Here is a 21,423-nt window from a genome sequence, read left to right on the forward strand (position 1 = left end):
GGTGGATTTTGTATAGTTTATGTGAAAACCGAGGCTGAGTAGAAGGGCTACTGTGTTGTCCATCATGGTTTTGGTTTCGTGGAAAGAGGCACCCTTTATAAGGCAGTCGTCCAGGTACGGGAATATTATGGTCCCTCGTCGGCGCAGTGATGCCATTACCACTGCTAAGGTCTTTGAAAAAACTCTCGGGGCAGTTGATAGGCTGAATGGAAGTACCCGGTATTGGTAGTGTTGATCGACTACCGTAAACCATAAGAAACGTCTGTGGGCTGGATGAATCATAATGTGAAAGTAGGCATCCTGGAGGTCGAGAGCTGATAGCCAATCTCCTTGATCAAGAGCGGGGATGATTGTTGCTAGAGTAATCATCTTGAAGTGGTGGTATGCCACGTGCTTGTTGAGGTGTCTGAGGTCTAAGATGGGACGCCATCCTCCCGTCTTTTTCTGGGTTAAGAAGTAGGTTGAATAAAAACCCCGGCCGTGGAATTGAGGAGGTATTTGTTCTACTGTGCCGAGTTGGAGAAGACATGACACCTCCTGTGGGAGAACTGCCTTGTGAGATGGGTCCCTGAAAATGGACAGGGTAGGAGGGTGGGTGGGAGGGATGGAGATAAATGGGATCGAATAACCGAACTGGATCAGTTCCAAAACCCACTTGTCCGAAGTGATGAGAGACCATTGGTGGAAAAAGATCCGGAGGGGTTGATGGAACTGAACGGTGTCGGTTGGCGATAATGGTGGATTGGCTATGCGGCTCTTGACCTGACCTTCAAACCTGCTGTTTGGTTGCTGGTGGGTGGGTTGTGATGCATTGTTGGTGCTGTCTTTGGGGTCTACGCCTCTGTGGTCTTTGTCTCGGGTGGAAGTCGGTTCTGGGTTGCTGCTTGAAGGTGTCTCTCTGGCGTTGGTATGGCTGATATCTTGTTCTCTTGAACGGGGGAGTGTACATTCCCAGACTTCTGAGAGTCGTGCGAGAGTCCTTCATTGAGTGGAGTACTTCATCCGTCTTTGCAGCAAAAAGGTTGGCTCGATAGAAAGGTAGATCCTCAACCTTTTGCTGCAGATCCCTTGGTACGCCTGATGCCTGTAGCCAGGATGCTCTGCGGAGGACCACCGCAGAGGCTGTCACGCGAGCGGCAGTGTCCGCTACGTCCATGGAGGACTGTAGGGCTGTACGAGCAATGTTATGACCCTCTTGCATGATGTTAAGCAAGGTTGGCCTTTTGTGCTCTGGTAGTTGTTGGAGCAGATCCTGTAATTTCGAGTAGTTGGAATGATCGTAGTCTGCTAGCATAGCTGTGTAATTCGCAACTCTCAAGAGTAACGTGGCTGATGAATAGACTTTACGCCCCATCATATCCACTTTTTTATGGTCTTTATCCTGTGGGGTGGACCTGAGATTGGGTTGTTTGCCCTCGTGTCGAACCGAATCCACTACCAGGGAATTCGGGGGTGGGTGCGTAAAGAGAAAGTCCATATTTTTTGGCGCAATAAAATATTTACGATCTACCCTTTTGTTTGTTGGGGTGATGGATGCTGGAGTTTGCCAGATGTTATCGGCCGGATCCATAATAGCCTCGTCCATGATGAGAGCTAATCTGGAGGTAGTTGTAGGTTGTAGTGTGTGCAGAAGGAAATATTGTTTCTCCTGCACCTCCTGGAGATCTCTTTGTTGAGCTACAGCCACCCTTTTAAAAAGGTCTTGACATTTCCTAATATCATCCCCAGATGGTGGAGCTTCTGGTGTGACCGCTTCGTCAGGCGATGAGGACAAGAAGTTAGGCAGCGATCTAGTTTCTCCCTCTGAAAGTGAGTCGTGTGCTACCAAGGGGGTCGGGGAGTTTGGCTCGGTGACAGAAAGCACCTCAGTGGTGGCAGGAGTATCGGGAGGAGGAGGTCTAGAAATGGTTGAAGGCACTCGATGGTGGTCCTTTTTCTAACGTCGCTCCCAGGGTTGCCATGGGTTGGCGTATGGTAGTGGTGGGTAGGCATATTGTTGGGCATACCATGGGTGTGGAGGAGGAGGGTATGCATACTGAACCATCACAGGCTGCCAAGAGGGAGGTCTATACTCTGGACTAGAGTGCTGGGAGGAGAATCTGCTCCTTGAATCAGTGCCAATCTCGCTGGGGGATCGAGAGATGACCGAAGAGTGACGGGACCTCCTTGAATGGATGGAAGAACCAGGAGAAGGCGGTGCCGAGGATGTACAGATCTGGGTCCGAGATCAGTGCCGTTCGTGCCTCGCAGTCGGTGCTGCACGGTGCGGCGTAGGCGGCGCCGGGGTCGGTCCCAACGGTGGCGGGGATGACGGTGCCGGGGGCCGCTCAGGTGCCGAAGTGCCAGGTGGTGGCATGTCGGTGCGGTGCTTCTTCAGCACCGGGCCCGGTGCCGGCCTCCCATGGTGTTTTGGCCGATCTGTGTGGCCGCCTGTCGGTGCGGTTGGCACTGAGGGAGTCTCCAGTGCCGAACCAGTTGGTGCCGTCGATACCAGTGACGGCTCAGGGTGAGTTCTCTTGTGCGGTGCCGATGGTTTAGGCAGCGCTATTCCTGAAGTTCCTGGCCTGGGCTCGGTGGTAACCCGTGCGGCCAACAGCGCCAAGGGCCGCGATGGGCTCAGGGTTGAACCCCATTTTGAGGTCGCGGCCCCAGAGTGGGTAGAGGGAGGATTTTTCTCCATACCCTTACTTGGCTGAGTTGATGTTGAGGCTGTAGGAGAGTCCTGCGGGGATGGGCGAAGAGACTTCTCATAGAGCAAGGTCTTCAGTCTGTTTGCTCGGTCTCTTCGTGCCCGTGCCGTTAATTTTGAGCAGTGGGGGCACTTTTGAATTTGATGCGCCTCCCCTAGGCTCTTAATGCATTTGGAATGCCCGTCTGAGGCTGGCATAGCATCCCGACATGACTCACACCTCTTGAAGCCTGGGGAACCGGGCATGAGGAGTCAGGGAAAAGCGGCAAGCGCAACAAGGAAACTTTTTTTTTTTAAACTGACGGGAGGAGAGGAGGGCTAAAAAACTTGGAGTATGAGGAAACTATAGGTTAAACACGGATTTTTCATCTATTTTTTAAACAGGGATAGGAGAAGCGTTGGCTCCATCTGCTGCCGAGGACGGTAGAGAAGGAACTGAGGAGCCGCGCTGCGCAGGCGCCCAACAATTCCAATGGCACTAGAGGGCGCTACGGCGCCTGCGCGGCACGGCAGAAACTGCTAGAAAAAGTCTCCGGTCGCCGGCGCAAGGACGCACCAGCACCCAGAGTGCAGCACCCACGGGGACCACTTGAAGGAGAATGAATGGTTGCACAGGTGGTGTGGGAGCATCCCCCTCAAACCTGAATGTGGTCCATGATCTCCACCCTGGACCAGGAAACCACCCACCTTCTCCTGATCCTGGCAGGCTCCTGGGAGCTGGCAGACTGCTCCTGGGGAGCAGTGGAGGGCTGGCTGCCAGTGGCTTGCTGGCTCATGTTTTGGGGCCACTGGGTCAGGAGCAGTGACTGCTGGTTTTGGGCTGGCAGGCTTGGAGCTGGCACAGGCACTGTGACCAGAGTCAACCCCTTTAAGGGCGCCAGGGAGGGGGGAGGGAGAGGAGTGCTCTTGGTTGAGGCTGGAGTGGCCACCAGGGCACCCTGGGAAGGCTGGAGGCCCCCTATTTCGATATAAGTGTCTACACAGCACTTATTTCAAAATAGCTATTTCGAATTTGGCATCATTCCTCGTGGAATGAGGTTTACCAAATTCAAAATAAGTACTCCGCTATTTTGATTTAATTTCGAAATAGCGGTTTGGCTGCGTAGACACTAGGAAAGTTATTTCAAAATAACTTTGCTGTGTAGACATACCCAAAAAGAAAGATCACAAGAAGTGGAAACTTGGATAGACGACTAGGGAGGAGTACAAATATATTGCTTGAGCATACAGGGGTGTCATCAAGAAGGCCAACTCGCAATTGGAATTGCAGCTAGCAAGGGATGTGAAGGGTAATAAGAAAGGTTTCTACAGGCATGTTAGCAATAAGAAGGTGATCAGGGAGGACGTGGGACCCTTAATGGATGAGGGAGGTAACCCAGTGACAGATGATGTGGGAAAAGGTGAAGTACCTTTTTACCTCAGTCTTGTCAAACGAGGTCAGCTCCCAGATTACTGCACTAAGCAACACAGTATGGGAAGGAGGTGGGCAGCCCTCAGTGGAGAAAGAACAGGTTAGGAACTATTTAGAAAAGTTGGACATACACAAATCCATGGGACTGGGATCTAATGTATTCGATGCTGCTGAGGGAGTTGACTGATGTGACTGCAAAGCCATTGGCTGTTATTTTTGAAAATTCATGGCCAACAGGGGAGGTTCCAGATGATTGGAAAAGTTCAAATTTAGTGCCTATCGTTATGAAAGGGAAGAACTACATACCATCCAGGGAACTACAGACCAATCAGCCTCACTTCAGTCCCTGGAAAAATCATGGAGGGGACACACAAGGAATCCATTTTGAAGCACTTGGAAGAGGGGAAAGTGATCAGGAATAGTCAACATGGATTCACCAAGGGCAAGTCGTGCCTGACCAGCCTGATTACCTTCCGTGACGAGGTCACTGGCTCTGAGGACATGGGGAAAGAGGAGGACGTGATTTGCCTTGACTTTAGCAAAGCTTTTGATACGATCTTCCACACTATTATTGCTTGCAAGTTAAGGATGTCTGAATTGGATAAATGGACTGTCAGGTAGATAGAAAGCTGGCTAGATTGTCGGGCCCAACGGGTAGTGATTAAAGGCTTGATGTCTGGTTGGTGATCAGTATCAAGCGGAGTGCCCCAAGGGTCAGTTCTAGGGCCAGTTTTGTTCAACATGTTTATTAATGACCTGGATGAGGGGATGGATTGTACCCTTCGGCAAGTCTGCAGCTGACACTAAGCTAGAGGGAGAGGTAGATAGGTTGGAGGGTAGGGATGGGGTCCACAGTGACCTAGACAAGTTGGAGGATTGGGCCAAAAGAAATCTAATGAGGTTCAACAAGGACAAGCACAGAGTCCTGCACTTGGGACTGTAACAATATGTTTTCTCTGTAGCCATATTAGAAGGCCTGTAACCAAGTTTTACAGCTAATGGCCTTCCATTATGAAGTCACATACTCACACTGCATCTAAATTGCATTAAAATAATGTCGTACCTGACTGCTAAGGAGATCCTGTCCTAACGGCTCCCATTGTCGCCAGATAAAGAAAGAGATCTCAAGATGGGTAGAGAAATCTTAGCTTACGGCATTTCATCTGGCAAGAAACTGTTTATCCATAGTTGAGAGTGTGGAATCCTCATTCTATGATTATTGCCCTCAATTTCCTATTGTTTGTCTGTCTGTGATCTCTGTCTGGTTTGTAACTGGTTCTGTCTGCTGTATAATTAATTTTGCTAGGTGCAAATCAACTAAGGTGGTGGTGCATGACTGGTTAGGTAATTCTGTTACATTAGCTTATGATTGGTTATTAAAATTATACTAAAATAACTGGTTGAAGTATAGCTAAGCAGGACTCAAGTTTCACTATATAAACTGGGGTCCAAGGAGGCCAGGAGAGAAAAAAGGAAAGAGGAAGGGACAGAAGAAAGGAACAGCAAGCAGAAGGAGTGAAGACCTGGAAGAACCGCCTGACCAGAGCTGCCAGGACTCCTCTGCACGACCATGATGTGCAGCAGTTAGGATCCCAAAAAACTAACCTTGCCTGGCCAAGAAGGGAAGCCTGCCTGCCTTTTCCAGTTACAGACTAACTCAGCTACCCCTCTGAAGCTTTTGGCTAAGCAGCAGTTTGGCAGGAAAAGATCTGGGGATGAGTCAAGAATGTGCCCTTGTAGTTGAAGAGGCCAATGGCATATTAGGGTGCATTAGGGGGAGCATTGCCAGAAGATCTAGAGAAGTGATTATTCCCCTTTATTTCACGCTTGTAAGGCCACATCTGGAGTTTTTCATCCAATTCTGGGTCCCCCATTGCAGACAGGATGTTGATGCATTGGAGAAACACCAGCAGAGGGAAACAAAATTGATTATGGGGCTGGAGAATATGACTTACAAGGAGAAGCTAAGGGATTTGGACTTGTTTAGTCTGAAGAAGAATGACGGGGAGCTCGATAGCAGCCTTCAACTCCCTGAAAGGGGGTTCCTAAGAGCGTGGAGAGAGGTTGTTCTCAGTAGTGATGGATGGCAGAACAAGGAAAAATTATTTCCCTAGGAGAGTGGGGAAGCACTGGGCTGGGTTCCCTAGAGAGGTGGTGGAATCTCCATCCCTAGAGGTTTTTAAGTTCCGGCTTGACAAAGTTGATATTTTAGTTGGGATTGGTCTGCTCTGGGAGGGGACTTGACTGCTTAAGGCTCTTCCAGCCCTAGGATTCTAGGATTTTATGAAAGCTAAACAGAAAAGAGACTCACCAAAGCAAGTACAGTCCTCAAAATTAACATAACTGAGCAAATGTTGACAGATACAAATGCTTACTTATCTCCCCTCTGCACACTCCTGCCTTTTCCCACACACACCTGCCCCCGCCTGCCTTTCACCCCCCATGCCTCTGCCTGCCTTTCACCCCCACACCCACGCCTACCTTTCCCCCACCCGCCTTTCACCCCCCTACACCCTCACATACATCTGCCGTTCTCCCCACATACACAGGTAGCAGTAAGCCACTGCATCCCAGCCTGGAACACTGATAAGAGACTGGCTGAGGGTGGGGCTCTGGATAGTGTGGGCCTGCGCTATATGGCCACAGAGCACCAGGGTCCAGCTCTGTGCCCTTCCACCCCCAGCCTCTCCTCCAATGCCCTGCCCTAAGACCCCTCCACCCCCTCTCCTAACTCCTGCACTCCACCTCCTTCCCTGAAGCAGCCTCCTCTTCCCTGAGCCTCCCATCCTGCTGCCCTGACTTTTGCATGCCCCACATCCCCACCCCCTGCCCTGAGTCCGCCACAGCCATCCCACAGTTACATTTCGCACAGGTACTGCCCTATTGCCCCCAACCCCGGCACTGAGAGGTGGGTTGCGATAGGACAGGGCCTGTAATAATTCACCCCTGCGCACATCACTGCCTGTAACCAAAGGAGAATGCCTGCACCACACCAGAGAGTTTCCATTTCATTTGCATGAGGACTCAAGGGTTAGACTCAGCTCTGCAGGGCCAGCCACCAGCTTCAATTCAGCGCGAAGGGAACTGCCTGCTGAAATACGGGCTGCACTTTATGGGGCTTCATGGTTTTCTGTCCTTTGGAGCAGCCTGTTACGTGCCTGCGGCATCAGTCCCTGTTTGCAGGAGCGACGAGGAAGCCATTCTAAGCTGACACGCAGGGAGGGGCCTGTCCTCCCCCGGTGTAAATCCAAATCGTTCCCTGGCTTTGTGGCTGCTGTGAACCAGCGGAGGGGCTGTACCTAACTGTCAGACCACAGGAAGTTGTTACAATCCCCTGGACATGCACCATTTTGCTCGTTCCTATGGTAACAGTTGAAACTCGATAAAGAAGTTATTCACCCTGTGCAGTAACAACTGTTCTCCGAGGTGCGTGTCCCTGCGGGTGCGCCACTGTCGGTGACGCAGCGTCCTGGTGCTGGAGATCGGAGCTTTCCTTACAGTTGTCAGTTGGGCCATGCATGCACAAAAGGCACCTGGTGCCATTGGCACCTCGTGAGCATGGCCTGACCCTCCCCTTCAGTTCCTTGTCTGTCCCGAGTAGCCAAGACTCTGAGCAGAGGGAGGGAAGGGAGGCTAGTGGAGCAGCCGCAGGGACACACATCTTGAAGAACAGCTGTTACTGCACAGAGTAACTTCCTCTTCTTCTTTGGGTGATGCCTCTGTGGTGCTCCACTATGGGTGACTACAAAGCAGAACTCAGCCTGGATGGTGGGGCTCGGAGTCACTGCCTGGTGGATGAGATCAGGACAGCTGTAGCCACTGCTGTGCCAGCTGTCAGCTGAGGCATAATGATGTAATGCCTGGCAAAGGTGTGGTCAGATGACCAAGTCTCTGCCCAGTAAATATCCTTAAGGGCCACATTGTTCAAAAAAAATCATAGAAGTTGCAGTAGTGCGGGTATAGTGTGCTCTTGGTGGAGCTGCCAACAGCTTATTGCAGAGAGAACGGCAGCGTATTATGTAGGATGATACCTATTTAGAAATCCGCTGGGCTGAAATCGCTGTGCCCTTTGAGTGTTCTGTGATAGATACAAAAAGACGTGGAGACTTACAGAAGGCCTGAGTCCTGTCTATGTGAAAGGCCAATGCCCTTCAACATGCAGGGTATGGAGCATAGCGTCCCTGGGGGATGCATGAGGTTTGGGGAAGAATACAGGTGAAACTATGGGCTCATTGATGTGGAACAAGGTGCAGACTTTGGGTAAAAAAGTTGGATGTGGCTTCAAGGTTACTTCGTCCTTGGTAAAAACCCTATAAGGCAGGCCCACTGTCAAAGCCCCAGTCTTGCTAACCCTGCTTGCAGAGGTAATGGCTATCAGAAACAGCACCTTCATTAGAAAGAAAGGGATGTGTAAGTCACCAAGGGCTCGAAGGGGGCCTCATAAGGCAATCTAAAACCAAGTTCAAGTCCCAGGAGGGCGCTGGGGCCCTATGCAGAGGGTAGAGTTTCTAGAGGCCTTTACGGAACCTCCTGGTGATAGGATGAACTAAGACAGATGATCTGTCAACCTACTCGTGACAGGCCACTATCACTGTGAGATGTACCTTGACAGCAGAAATGGATGGGCCCCCACCCTTCAGGTGGAACATGTAGTTAAGAACACAAGGAAGCAGTGAGTGCGAATATCAGACTGAATCTGCTGACTCCAGGAAGAGAACCATTTCCATTTCTGCAGGTAAATGACTCTGGTAAATGGCCTTCTGCTGGGGAGAAGAACTGTTCTCACCTGTTCCCAGCCCAGGGATTCAGCACCGTGGAACCAGAGAAGGTGAAGGGTCTGAGGCTGAGGGTGTAGTAATTTGCCTTGATTCTGGGAGAGGAAGTTGTGGCATTGTGGAAGTGGATATGGTGGTTCGATGGACATGCTTTGGAAGTATGGGAACCACATATGCATGGACCATGAAGGAGCTATCAAGATGACTCAAGCTTTATCGGACTGAATCTTGCATAAGATGCTTGGGATAAGTGGAACCAGTGGGAAAGCAGAATATAGTGGTTTGTTCCAATGGATTAGGCAGGTGTTGCCCAACGATCCCTCACCCAGTCCTGTGTGGGAACAGAAGCAAGGACACTTGGCGTTGTGGAGGGTTGCAAAAAGGTCTATTGATGGATAGCCCCACTGGTGGAAGACAGAGGCGAACACAACTGGATGCAACTCCCACTCGTGGTCAGTGGAAACTTGTGGCTCAAAGCATCTGCCATAGCATTGTTCACACCATGTAGGTATGATGCTCGTAAAGTGACCCCATGATGAATACACCAGTTCCAAAGGTGGAATGCTTCTACACAACGGGATGGAGAGCAGGCACCCCCCTGCCTGTTGAGATAAAACATGGTAATCATATTGTCTGTGAATATGTGAACGAAGCGATTGGCAATGGTGGGAACAAAATGTCTGAGCGCATTCTTTGCGACTTTGAGCTCAAGAAGATTGATGGGTAGAACAGTTTTGTGTGGCAATCACCTGAGAGGCGTGCTCTTGCAGGGAGGTGTCAATCGTGATCAGTACAGTTGATTTGGGTGGAGGGAAGGGGACCCGCATAAGAAGACTGTCGGGTGATGTCCGCCATTTCAGAGAGTCCAACATGTACTTGGAGATGGTAACTAGCTTGTGAAGGGGGTGACGTGATGGCGTATAGACTGATGCTAGCCAGTGATGCAGGGCAGGGAAATGTAGGTGCACATGTTGGACAATGTATGGTAGTGGCCATATGGACCATCAACTCAGAACAGGTAAGTACGGTAGTAGAAGGGCTCAGGCAGATAAGGAGTTGAGGCGAACCCCAATGAACTCTATGTCCTGAACGGGATCCAGAGTTGATTTCTGTTTGTTTATCAGGAATCCCAGATGATGGAACAGGTGTCTGGTCCTAAAGACCATGCTGGTTGCTTCTGTACATAAGCCGCCCTTTATGAGGCAGTCATTTAGGTAGGGAAAAATCATGACCCCCTGCTGTCGAAGGTAAGCTGTCACTACTGTGAGGACCTCTGAAAAGACCCGGGGGTGGAGGATAGGCCAAGCGGTAGGACTCTGTAATGTCTGATAAGCAAAAGCTTATAGGTCAATGCTATAGACTATACACATTTCTTCACACATACCCCACCACCACCAGTAATTTTTTTAACAGGCTGGCCAACAACCCAGCTCAGTCCTGGCTCACACTGGGTCTGGGACCCACCCCTGCTGCAGCTCTGCATTTAAAGTGTATTAGTGGCCAGGCAGGCAGGCAGCCCAGCTTATTTCCAGATCACTCCAGGTCCAGGAGCTCAGATCCTCCCCCCCCCACCCTGGACAGGGGCTGCTGCTACTCCACGCTGCTGCCCCTGGGGACTATAGAATAGTCGACTAACCTATAGCAATTCATGAGGTTACTCAACTATTTAATTAACTGATATTTAACATACCTAGTCCCTGAAGAGGGACGGGGCGGAGGTACGTTAGAGGGAAGTGAAGTGAAAGGAACGGTGTATCCGTATGAATGATTTCTAGCACCCACTGGTCCAATGTTATGGAGTTGCAGTGGAGGAAAAAGGGCCAGAGTCTGTGGGCAAAAAGATGATACTGGCCTGTTGGCACTGGATGCATGGGGAGCTCAGGCAGACCCTCGACCAAAGGTTCAAATCTGCTGCTTTGCAGCCTGGGAGCCTGAGGAGTGGAATTGGGGTGGGCGCGTCTTCTGAGGCCGTTGTCTAGGTCCGTTGTAGTCATATGACCCTTGCTGTGTTGGTTGTAATAATTGTCCTTGTTCCTGTTCTAAGGGGTATAGCGCTCCTGTCGATACAGTGGTGCACACATGCCCAGCGCTAGGGAGTCCTTGCTGCTATGGAGGACATCGACCATCTTGGCTGCGAAGAGCTTCTGTTTATCCACCTTAGACTGCAACTCCCTGGGCGCTCCCACTGCTTGAAGCCACGAAGCCCTGGGCCTCATGACCACTGGAGCTGTCGGCCTCGCTGCCGTGTCAGCCACATCACGTGAGGATTGTAAAGCAGTACGGACAATGGTATGTCCCTCGTGGATGACCGATCTGAGTACGGGCCTTCTGGAGTCTGAGAAATGTTCCATTCACTCAGCTAGTTTGTAACACTTCTCAAAGTCATGGTTCACTAGAAGTGCCGAATAGTTTGTGATTCTAAGCTGCAATGTGGCAGAGGAATGTAGCTTCCTGCCAAACAATCTAGCTTCCTGTGCTCTCTGTCACTGAGAACGGATTTGAATTGTGTAGCCTTAGAGCAGGGGTGGGCAATAATTGATGACAGGGGTCATTCCAATATTTTGGAAAGCGGTTGAGGGCCGCACTCTTCCATGACATTAATGGAGGAGGTGTAGAGTCTGGGATGGAGGTTGGGTGCAGAGGGGAGCTTTAGGTAGGAGATTGGGGTGCAGAAGGGAGACTGGAGTCTGGGAAGGAGTTTGGGTAAAGCAGGTGGTTGTGACCTAGAGCAGGGGACTTGAGTGCAGGGGTTTGGGACGTGACTCAGAGTAGAAGGGGATTGTGATTTGGAGCAGGAGATTGGGGCAGCTGATCTGGGAGGGGGTACGGGTGCAAGAAGGGGACAGAGGGTTTGGATATGTTGAGTGAGGGGCAAAGGGTTGGGGCAGGGAGGGGCTGGGGTGTCAGAGGCAGGCTGTGGCCAGGAGACTTATCAGCCAGCAGCCAAACCAGCCTGCCTGCCTGCAGAACTAAGGTTTTCAGAGCTTAAAATGTTTCCCAGCCAGCCTGCCTGCTGGCCTGGCCGTGTGCTTCAGTGAATAACTGAGCCAGAAGAGGGGGCGTGGTTCTTCTTGACTGCCTGGTATTCAAACAAGCTCCCATTGGGGGCAGGAGTGACTCCTGAAGCTTCCTCGCTCCACTCCAGTTTTGAAACAGAAATAGGGCCCAGCAGCCGCGTTACTGAATGACACCCTAGAGTGATGATTAACCACATCCATTACTGAAGAGTTGGGTTGCAGATGAGAAGAAAGGAAGACTAAGTCCTTAGGCAGCACAAAATACTCCTGCCAACTCCTTTGCATGTGGGTTGGGTGGAAACTGGGGTTCGCCATATCTCGACCAATACCCCCATAATGGGCAGAGTGATCAATGGCCTCATCGATGGGCAACGCGATCTGTCCCTGAGAAGCAGGGCTGATATTTCTCAGGAGGCCGAGTTGTTCTTCCTCCAGCTCCTGGTGCTGCACCTCTTGGCTCGAGGCTCCCCTTTGAAAAACTTCTTGTAAACTGTTTCAAGTCATCGGTGGGATACGTATCCTCTGGGATCACAGCTTCATCAGGGGACGAGGAAGAATTATCTGTAGGAGAATCCCCAGGAGCACGTGTCTCAGTTTGTTCATCCTGGATTTGGCCCTCCTCTTCTTCCGAATCCACCGTGGTTGGGAGGGTGAGAGGGTGAGGCTGGTGTGATAGATGGAACTGAAGAATTAAATCTACAAGAACCACAGTGTTCCCATGGTTGCCAGTGGAGTGGACAGTGAGGTGGAGGAAGTGGCCACTCTGATTACCACGACGGGTGGCCAGGTCTGTTGCGATCAGAATAACAGCTGTAGTGCGGGAAGAGTGTCGGGAGATGTAGTGCAGGAGGAGCGTTGTAAGGAAAAGACACTTCTCCGAGCCTCCTGTCCAAGAGAGGTACGCACAGAGAACACTGGAGATCTCACAGAGCCCCAAGAAGCACAGGATGAAAACGGTACCGGGAAGAGTTCCCTAGATAGAGGGAGGGAAGAATAGCGTCTGTCATGTCTCCCGGTGCCAAGGATTCCCAGTCAGGTCTCAGCGGAGCTGCACGTTTGTCATTCAGGTGGTCTTTTATCGGTGCCGATGTCACAGAACGTAGCTCCAATGATTTTTGGGGCAGCTATTTGGGTGCCGGTGCCATCACCTCTGCCAGTGCCGAGTCTTGTGATCTCGCGAGCACCGGTGTCACAGTCTGTGAGCGGGACCTTTCCAATGCCGAGGAGACTGGGTCAGCACCAAAGCAGTGCAGGAGGTTGCAGAAGCAGCACTGCTAAATGGTCTCAGCGCCACAGTACCAGAGGTGCCCAGTGTATCTCCCTTGCTCACTGTCATGACCATGAGGGTTAGCCAGCAGCCTGGAGACTAAGGGGTTAACTATGTCCCTTACCTAAGCCAGGTAGAGTCAGCCAATAGGAATGTAGGTAGGAACTTCAAACTGGGACAAAGGAATTTGGGGGTTTTCCCTCCTTTGTCTCGGAGCAGTTTCTCTCAAAGACTGTAAGTAGGGTAAAGTTTAGATAAATCCATTAGGTTTTATTGTTTTATGGTTTGGGAATGGGAATCTGATGTCTGTGCATTTAAAAATGGGTTTTCCTCTACATTGTAACTAAGTTTTGGCCCATGGTGGAATCCCTCTGTCACACACCGACCCGTCTGGCCCGTGTGGGGGCCCTCCCCCGTGGGAGGGGGGGAACCCTTAGCCGCCGGTCGCAACTGCACTGTCAGTCTTTATAGGGGTTCTCTGAGGCGGAGGGGGACCTGGGCCCTCCCCCTCTCCAGGTCCCAGCCCAGGACCTTAAGGGTAGGCATCCTCGATGCGCTGCCCGACCGGGGGGGGCCATGACCACAACTCGCCGGTCCCCGGGTCTCCCTGACCTTGTCCTGGGCTACTTCCTCCATCTCGGCTATTCCTTGTCCATCCTCGCCTTCTCGGGGGAGGGGAGGGGATTCACCTCTTCACGCTGCGTTGATCCGCCGTTGGTGCCTCCGGCGCCCTGTCGGTGTTGGTCCGGGTCTCTGCTGGCCCGGTCCACCTCGGCCGTGCCTTCCTCCACCTCCCTGCTCTCGGTCGGGAGTCCTCTTTTGAAGCCGGCGCCCCTTTCCAAGGATGCCAGCGCCAGCGCGCTGAGTCCTCCGCTCCCCCGCCCCCGGGCGGCTTGTTCGGGGGCCGACAGCGCCTGTGCGGTCAGTCGCCTCCGAACGGGCTCGGCAGAGCCACCCCGTCTCCCCGGCAGCTACGTCGCCCGGCGCTTGAGTGCGGGGCGCAGGGCTAGCATCCGCGGCCCCTGCCGCCCCGTCATACCCTCCATGAGTATATTAATTTGTGACGTTTCCATCTAGTCATTATGCTTGCAACAGGAATATTGTGGTGATCATTACAGTTCTTTCTCTTTTCTTTTTATTAACCTGGTACTGGTTAATTTTTGTGTCCTGGTTTTACTTTTGGGGCTGAGATTTCCAAGTGGTCTCTCCCTGGTTTCCTTATCATTACTTGGGTGGTGGCAGTGGATTTTTTTATCCCCAAAATCTAGGGGGGAAGCTTTATACCAAAGCCTGGAAAGATAAGGTTTTGGGGTACTTGCAGCCCCCACTTCTGCACTTATCATGCCAGAGAGGGGAAGAAGCCTTGACACTCACTCTGGGTGGGGGGGAGAGATCTTGCAGGAGAGGCTCTCTTTGAGTGATTTTTCGGCAAGGAGGAGACAGCCCTCTTTTCAACAGCCTGCACAGGAGGTCTAGATGGCTGTGATTTGCAAGTGGGCTGCATAGCCTTTTCAAAGAGGATCACGCAGAGCCAAAGCTCCCTGTCATTCCAGACCCTAGTCCTGAGGCTACAGCAGTGTTCACATTTTTGAGGGACATGAGCTTCCCCAAGACAATGAATACATGCTGAGTGGCCATCCAAAACAGGGCTGCAGTCCCGACATGTGTTGTATTTTTTGATCCCCGTTGAGCTTGATGGTGGGCCCAGTGGTTAATTTTCTGGATTGGCCCCCTCGGCTTCTTCTCAGACTTTTTTCTTTAAATGGGGGAAAGAAAAGTGGCGGATAAGGGCTGAGATTAGTCAAGCGAGTTGGCGTTCAGTTGGGAGTTGCCCCACAGCTCCCTTAGCAACAGAAAAACTCTTTTTTTTTAAAATAGGTAACCAGAACAAGAATAAAGAACAAATAAGCAATTAACTAAGAAAACTACAAACTAAGCTAACGACCTACGTGAGGAGGATGAGCGCCTGAGGTGAAAGACGAGACCGAGGGCAGTAAGTGAGGGACTGGAGAGGGAGTGTCGGGCTGTGTGTAAAGTGCCAGTGCACAAATGGCATGAGGCGCCAACAACTGCTAGAAAAGCTCTGACCTGCGGCTCCGGGACGACCCAACACCCACAGTGGAGCATCCATGGGGACATCGCCCGAAGAAGAACTCGAGGCTTTGTGTGTCTGCTGGTGGGGCACATCTCTACATGGTGCTGCGCAAGCAACAGTGATTCCACCCACGAAGGGGAAAATAGACAGGGACACTGGCCACATAGCTGGGATTGATCCTGCCTTGGGCAGGGGGCTGGGCTTGATGCCCTCCTGAGGTCTATTCCAGCTCTATGATTCTGTGACAGCCCCCTACCCAAAGTGGGGAGCCCCAAGGGATCCGGGGCCTGATTCACCTGCACTTACACCAGCCTTACACCAGGGTCTCTCTATTGTCAACCCTGGGCCCCTCCCATTTTACCCCCTGGGGCAGATGAGAGCAGGATCAGGCCCCAGGCTGCAAAGGGAGGATGAAGGATCCCAGAGAAATGTTCATGAGACTCACAAGAAACAGTGCCCCCCCCCCCCCCCGCCCCGGCAGCCAGCAGCGTGGCACATTCTGCCTCCCAGTCGCACTCACCAGGCCCGCAAGATCTACACACACGCCTGGGAACGTATCATAAAAATAATCAAACCGCTGATTTCTGAGCCGACACAGGGTGGCCTGGACCCTCCCCAGCACGGGCTTCCCGTCGGTGTCTCTGTGCAGCAGAGGGAAGAGAAAGGGGAAGTGGGAGAGGGTCCCTTGCTGGGGTGGGTGGGGGTTTGGGTGGCAGGGTGACCCCCCCAGCACAGAGACAAAGGCGGGGGGGGGGGGGACATGTCACAACCTGGTCAAAGAGCGCAGGGGAGGGGAGTCAGTTCCAGGGGAGTCACTCCCCCTTTACTGGCCCGGCAGGGCTGGGTTCGCACTCACCGGCCACACACCCGCAGGTGGAGCGTCTCGTCCAGCACCGTCACCACGGGGGGCAGCTGGAGGGTCACTTCGAACTTGGGCGGCTCTGGAGGGCAGAGAGGGAGGGGGTGGAAAGGACCCACAGCCCCAGCTCGGGGGGTTCCTCACAAGATGTGAGCTCCATGCTGGGGTGGGGGGAGCTGTCAGAAATGGCACCCTGAGAGCCACTGCTAATGGCCCTGTTTGCCCCCAGCCTCCTCCCTCTGGCTGCTTCCACGGCCCCCAGCACCGGCAGGACTGGGAGAAGGAAGAGCAGGACGAAGTGACCCCGTTCAGCTCTGCCTTGAAGGGGGCGAGATGTGAGGAAGGGGGGATGTTATTCACCTTGTTCTCTTGCCTGTGAGTTCTGCTGTCCTATAGTAACCCCATGGGTGTGCCTCAGTTTCCCTGGGTACTACTCCTTGCCTAGATGGTGATGGGAATTTTGGGTGTGACTGCCACAGAGAGGCTGCCCATCTGCCTGCATGTAAACAATGGCCGATGCCTTTGTCACCTGACCCAGGAGGGGATGTGACCAGGTGACACCTTTTGCCCAGGAAGCAGGACAAAGGGCAGAGATATTCCTGGGGGAGGGGCTGGGACCAGGCAGCTGGGGGTCTGAGAGGACTCGGGGCACAGAGGGGAGGGCCAGGTTCTGGGCTCCCCTTTCCCAAGAAGGCATTTACTGCATGTTCCCGGTTACTGTGCTGACAAGTCTGTTCTACGCCGCAGGGGCCAGGTGGGGGCAGCGGCACTGGGGGGCCTGGAGCAGGGTGTCTGGGGATCGGGGGGGCTGGGGACTCAGGGGCAAGGTCTCTAGTGGGGATGTTACAGTGTGTAATTAAGTAACTACAGTTTCAGCGGGAGGCTCCCCAGGAGCCAGTGAGCGTGGGGAGCCCCGTGTGACCGTAAACGTTAATGGGCCCAGGCTCCTTGGTTCCCCGTTTACACAGTTACACTTTTACATCCCCAATGTCCCCGGGAGCAGGGGCCACTTGGGGGTCTCATTGGCCAGGTGTCTGAGCGCTGAGGTGTTGGGGCTGCAGGCCGATGGGGACTGGTTGGGACCCACAGGGATCAGGCTCAGCAGCAGCATCTGAGGCCTCCGGCAGGGCTTATGGCCAACTGGGGCAAGACTATATGGAAGGGGTCCATGAACTAGGAAGGGAACAGGCCCAGAAGAGTTGATCTGCTTCTCTGACCGTCCCAAGCTCAGGAACGCCCCCTGGCAGGCCGAACCCGGGGGTGGGTCAGTACCCCAACAGCCATGTGCCCCATGCTCTGCATTCTGCTGTTTGCGCTTCACACTTGCACCAAAGGCAACCGTGTCCACAGGCCCAGACTTCCCCAGGGGTCCACAAATGAAATGAAGTTGAAACCAGCTGCAGAGTGGAACAGGGAGCCTCAATTCCCCTCCTCCAGGCCCCAGAGCAGAGTGGGGCAGGGACGGGAGGGGCAAGGAGCCTGAATTCCTCTCCCCAGAATCCCAACACCCCAGAACAGAGGTGCAGGGTCACATGGTGCTGGCTGGGCCAGTCCCACGGCTCTGAGCTCCCAGGGACCCCCAGACACATCATCCCCAGGAGACTCATGAATCCTCCCCCCCACCCTCGGTCGCTGCCCCGGCCCCGCTGCGCACCGTACTCCTCCACGCTGAACCAACGCCTGGTCCCCTGCACCTCGATGGCGTACGGCCCCAGGGCCAGCTCGGCAGCCAGCGGGAGGGACAGATCCACGATGCCCTGCTGCGGAGTCACATCTCGCCACTGGGCGATGCGGTTCCCGTGGGGATCCTGGCACACGGACACGCCCTGCTCAGCCGCTGCCCGCACACGGCTCCACCCGGCAGCCCCCGAGTGCCTGGCGCTGCTGGCGGGGCTGGATCGACGGCCGGGGCCTCAGATCCTTCTCCTTAGCCTGGAGCAGGCACCCCCGGGTAGCCCTGGGCAAGTTCCCACCCCCCACGGTACCTCCCACCAACACCCTGCAACCCTGACCCAAGGGCACCGGCTCGGGAACAGGCTCCCGTGGGCTTCCCATCTCCAGCCTGGACAAAGCCCAGGGAACAGCCCTAGGGACCGTCTCCATCTCAGCTCTAGGCCTCCGTGGTAACTCTCCCTGTTCCCCTCCCCCAAACAGCCTCCCCAAACCTCCACCCCCCTGCTCTGCAGCTCCCAGAGACACCCCCCCTTCCCAAGGGAGCCCCCACTTAGTTCCCCACTGGCCTGACCCAGCGTGTGGGGGCTGCGAACATTCAGGATGAGTGATTCAGGCAGGGATCCCAGCCAGGGCCCCACCCCCCAGCCCCTGGACAGCCTCAGATGATGCAAACATGGGTGGGGAGGACGTAACCCAACGACACAAATGTCCCTCCCCACCCCCACATGGCCCAGCCCAGAAACACCCTCTGCTCTGGGACCCTGTGCACCCCACGGGCAGGGGGTCTAGGCTGGTTGCTGGACCCTGTGGTCAGAGCCCAGACCCCTCTGGGATCCCCACGACTGAACCCCCCCCCCCCCCCCCCCGCTGCCCTCGGCTGAGCCAGACAGGAGGAGGAGGAGGCTGGGGGGACAGACTGACCTGCAGGGTCACCAGGGGCAGCTGCAAAGCAAACAGACAGGAGATGCCGGTTAGAGGGACAGGACCCCCCCCCCCCCCCCCGGCTCTGCCTGGGACTGCCCAGGGCCCGAGTGTCTCTGATACCCCCTCCCACCCTCACTCTCACCAGCCCTCATACCTCCCCCCACCCCCCTTTAACCGGCCTGCTCGCCCTGCCTTCCCCCCCCACGCTCTGCTCTGCCCCGCCCACGCTCTCACATGCCTGGTGGAATGTGTTACCCTGCCCTTCACCCCCTTCACCCTCACAGGCCACATGTAACGAGTTACCCTGTTACCCTGCCCTCCCCCCTTCCCCCCGCCTGCCCCGCCCCCGCTCTCACCCCACCCCCGCCCCCACCGGCCTGCCCCACCCCCGCTCTCACCCTGCCCCCGCTCTCATCCCACCCCCGCCCCCACCGGCCTGCCCCAGCCCCGCTCTCACACTACCCCTGCTCTCACCCCACCCCCACTCTCACCGGCCTGGCGCTGGGAACAAAGTCTTTGTCCAAAGTGACGATTCGAAACTTCACTGCAAAGGGGCAGAGGCAGAGGGGAGTCAGCCCCGGCCTGGTTCTCTGGGTGATTCCCGGGGGACGGTGCCAGCCGGACGCCCAGGCACTGACGGCCTCTGTGACCCCTCGCAACGGGCACAGCCCGGGCAGGGCGGCGCGAGCTTCCCCACGCTGCCTCTGCCCACGGGCCGTGGCCCTGCCCTGGGCGGCTGCAGGGAGCTGAGCCTCCAGGGCCCGGCCAGACCCCGGCCTCCCTGCGGAGGCTGCCAGAGGAGGCCGATCGGGGCCCCTGCAGCCAGCACCAAGGATGGGCTGAGACCCCCCTTGGTTCCATGCAGCCCCCAAACGGGCTCAGGCTTTGAGCCTCTCACCCCCTGGGCCGGGTGCAGACAGGGGCCTACAAGTGAGAGTCCCGTATCCCCGGAGCCCCCCTCCCCTCCCCACACCCAGGGGTCCCTCCCAAGGGCCTGGGGCCCCACCAAACCCCTCCTGCAGCCCCTCCCCTCACCTGTCTGTCCCGGCTTGTAGACGGCCTTGTCCGTCTGCACAAAGGTCCCCGGCTCCAGCACCCGCAGCAGCACTGTCGTCCGCTCCGAGAACTGCAGGGTGTCCCCCCGCACCGAGAGGTGCAGCTCTGCGGCTTCCTGCTGCCCCTGAGACGGGGCTGGAACCTGCACAGGGGAACCCCAGCAAGGCCACAGTGACCAGTGACGGGCCGGTCGGGGCGCAGACCCACTACTGCGCGGGGTGGGGGGTGTCACTGACACGTATGGAGAGTGAGAGGTCCCTACACCCCCATCCACAGCCAGATGCGACTCTGTCAGTGCGTAGAACATCCAAAATACCCATCCCCCATCTAGTCATTGGTGCAGTGCCCAGGGAAACTGAGGCACAGACCCAGGGTTACTATAACAACTCAAGACTCACAGGCAATCCAACAAGGTGATTGAAACCTTGTCACAGGGGGGCATTGGCAGCGTGTGTTGAATATGGGACGCCTGGTGAAACTACTCGTATTCAGGGGAGTTCAACAGCAATCAGCTGACTGGGCCCCAGTTAACACACACACAGCAGAGCTGGATTCTCAGCTTTGACGCTCGAGGGGTCCCACGGGGAGAGGACACAGCAGGGGGAGCGGCAGGCTGGGGTTTGCACTCTCACTGCCATCATCGGCCACTGGACCCCACCATCACTGGGGGTAGTTGGCAGCAAACGGGGATCTGGCCAGCAGCAGGACCAGCCGGTGCTGGTGGGAGCAGGGAAGAGAAAGAAAATGTGGACAAATTTGCCTTCCATTAAGAAAAATCAGGCACCTCCAGGAGGGCTGAAATACGGAACTGTCCCTTTAAAAACAGGACGTCTGGTCACCCGAGGCAGGGCTGTTCGCGAGTCCCTGCTCCAGCCCTCACCAAACTGTGGGACCCTCCCGCCCAGCCAGGGACCTCCCAGCAGGCGGGCGCTCGGTGGAGCTGAAAGCCAAGGCTCTGACTTTGCCCCCATCCCTGCCCCCTCCGGCTTGTCGCTGCTGAAGGACGCTCTGTGGCTACAGCTGCCCATGGCCAGGGCCGGGATCAGTCTGTGCCTGAGGCCTGAGGCCGGGCTGGGGCTGCAGGCCCAGGGCTGACGGGCTCGGTGCCCATGGCCAGGGCCGGGCTGGGTGGGGGGCTCACCTGGAAGCTCAGGTTCTCGTGCAGACGGGGCTCCTGGACCTCTCTCTCCAGCAGGGTGACATTGCTGAGCCCCTCCCCCCTCTCCAGCCGGACGCTCACCCGGACGGTCTCGTTGAGGTCGCTGAGATGAACTGACACCGTCCCCGTGTGCGGGTGGTAGAGCTGGGCTGGGCTCACCACCACATAGTGCCTGGGGAGGGGCAGCACCGTGGGAGGGGGCAGGGGAGGCACAGCCCACGGGGTTCCTTCTGATGGGGCAGGGCTGGGTCTGAGGTGCTGGAGGCTGATTTGTCTCTCCGGCTATGTCTAGACTGAATCCCTCTGTCAACAGAGGGATGCAAATCAAGCACATTGAAATTGCTAATGAAGCAGGGGTTTTAACAACCTGCGCCTTATTAGCATAAACATGGCCGCCACTTTTTTATGAAATGAAGTTTTTTCGAGACAAATGGCAGCCAAGACACGGATCTGTGGAAAATAAAGCCTTTTTCGACAGCTCCTGTATTCCTAAAAAA

General features: G+C 54.8%; 1 protein-coding gene across 3 annotated transcripts in view; it reads right to left on the reverse strand.

The window, feature by feature from the left end:
* The window catches only part of LOC112545886 (alpha-2-macroglobulin-like protein 1), a 90,081-nt gene that overhangs the window by 66,006 nt on the left and 2,652 nt on the right, over window positions 1-21,423 (reverse strand). For 2 of the 3 annotated variants that reach the window (XM_089773958.1, XM_089773961.1), the window contains exons 3-9: window positions 20,909-21,098; window positions 19,747-19,909; window positions 19,203-19,255; window positions 18,709-18,729; window positions 17,768-17,921; window positions 16,111-16,195; window positions 15,775-15,895 (exon numbers count right to left, since the gene is read on the reverse strand). In XM_089773958.1, the coding sequence (XP_089630084.1) occupies window positions 15,775-15,895; window positions 16,111-16,195; window positions 17,768-17,921; window positions 18,709-18,729; window positions 19,203-19,255; window positions 19,747-19,909; window positions 20,909-21,098 (787 nt within the window). Of the gene's footprint in view, window positions 1-15,774; window positions 15,896-16,110; window positions 16,196-17,767; window positions 17,922-18,708; window positions 18,730-19,202; window positions 19,256-19,746; window positions 20,485-20,908; window positions 21,099-21,423 lie in introns of those variants that run through there. The other variant, XM_089773959.1, reaches the window with a different exon arrangement.

This window comes from Pelodiscus sinensis, chromosome 29 (genome assembly GCF_052426305.1).
Source record: "Pelodiscus sinensis isolate ZL-2025 chromosome 29, ASM5242630v1, whole genome shotgun sequence".
NCBI classification, from domain to species: Eukaryota; Metazoa; Chordata; order Testudines; family Trionychidae; genus Pelodiscus; species Pelodiscus sinensis.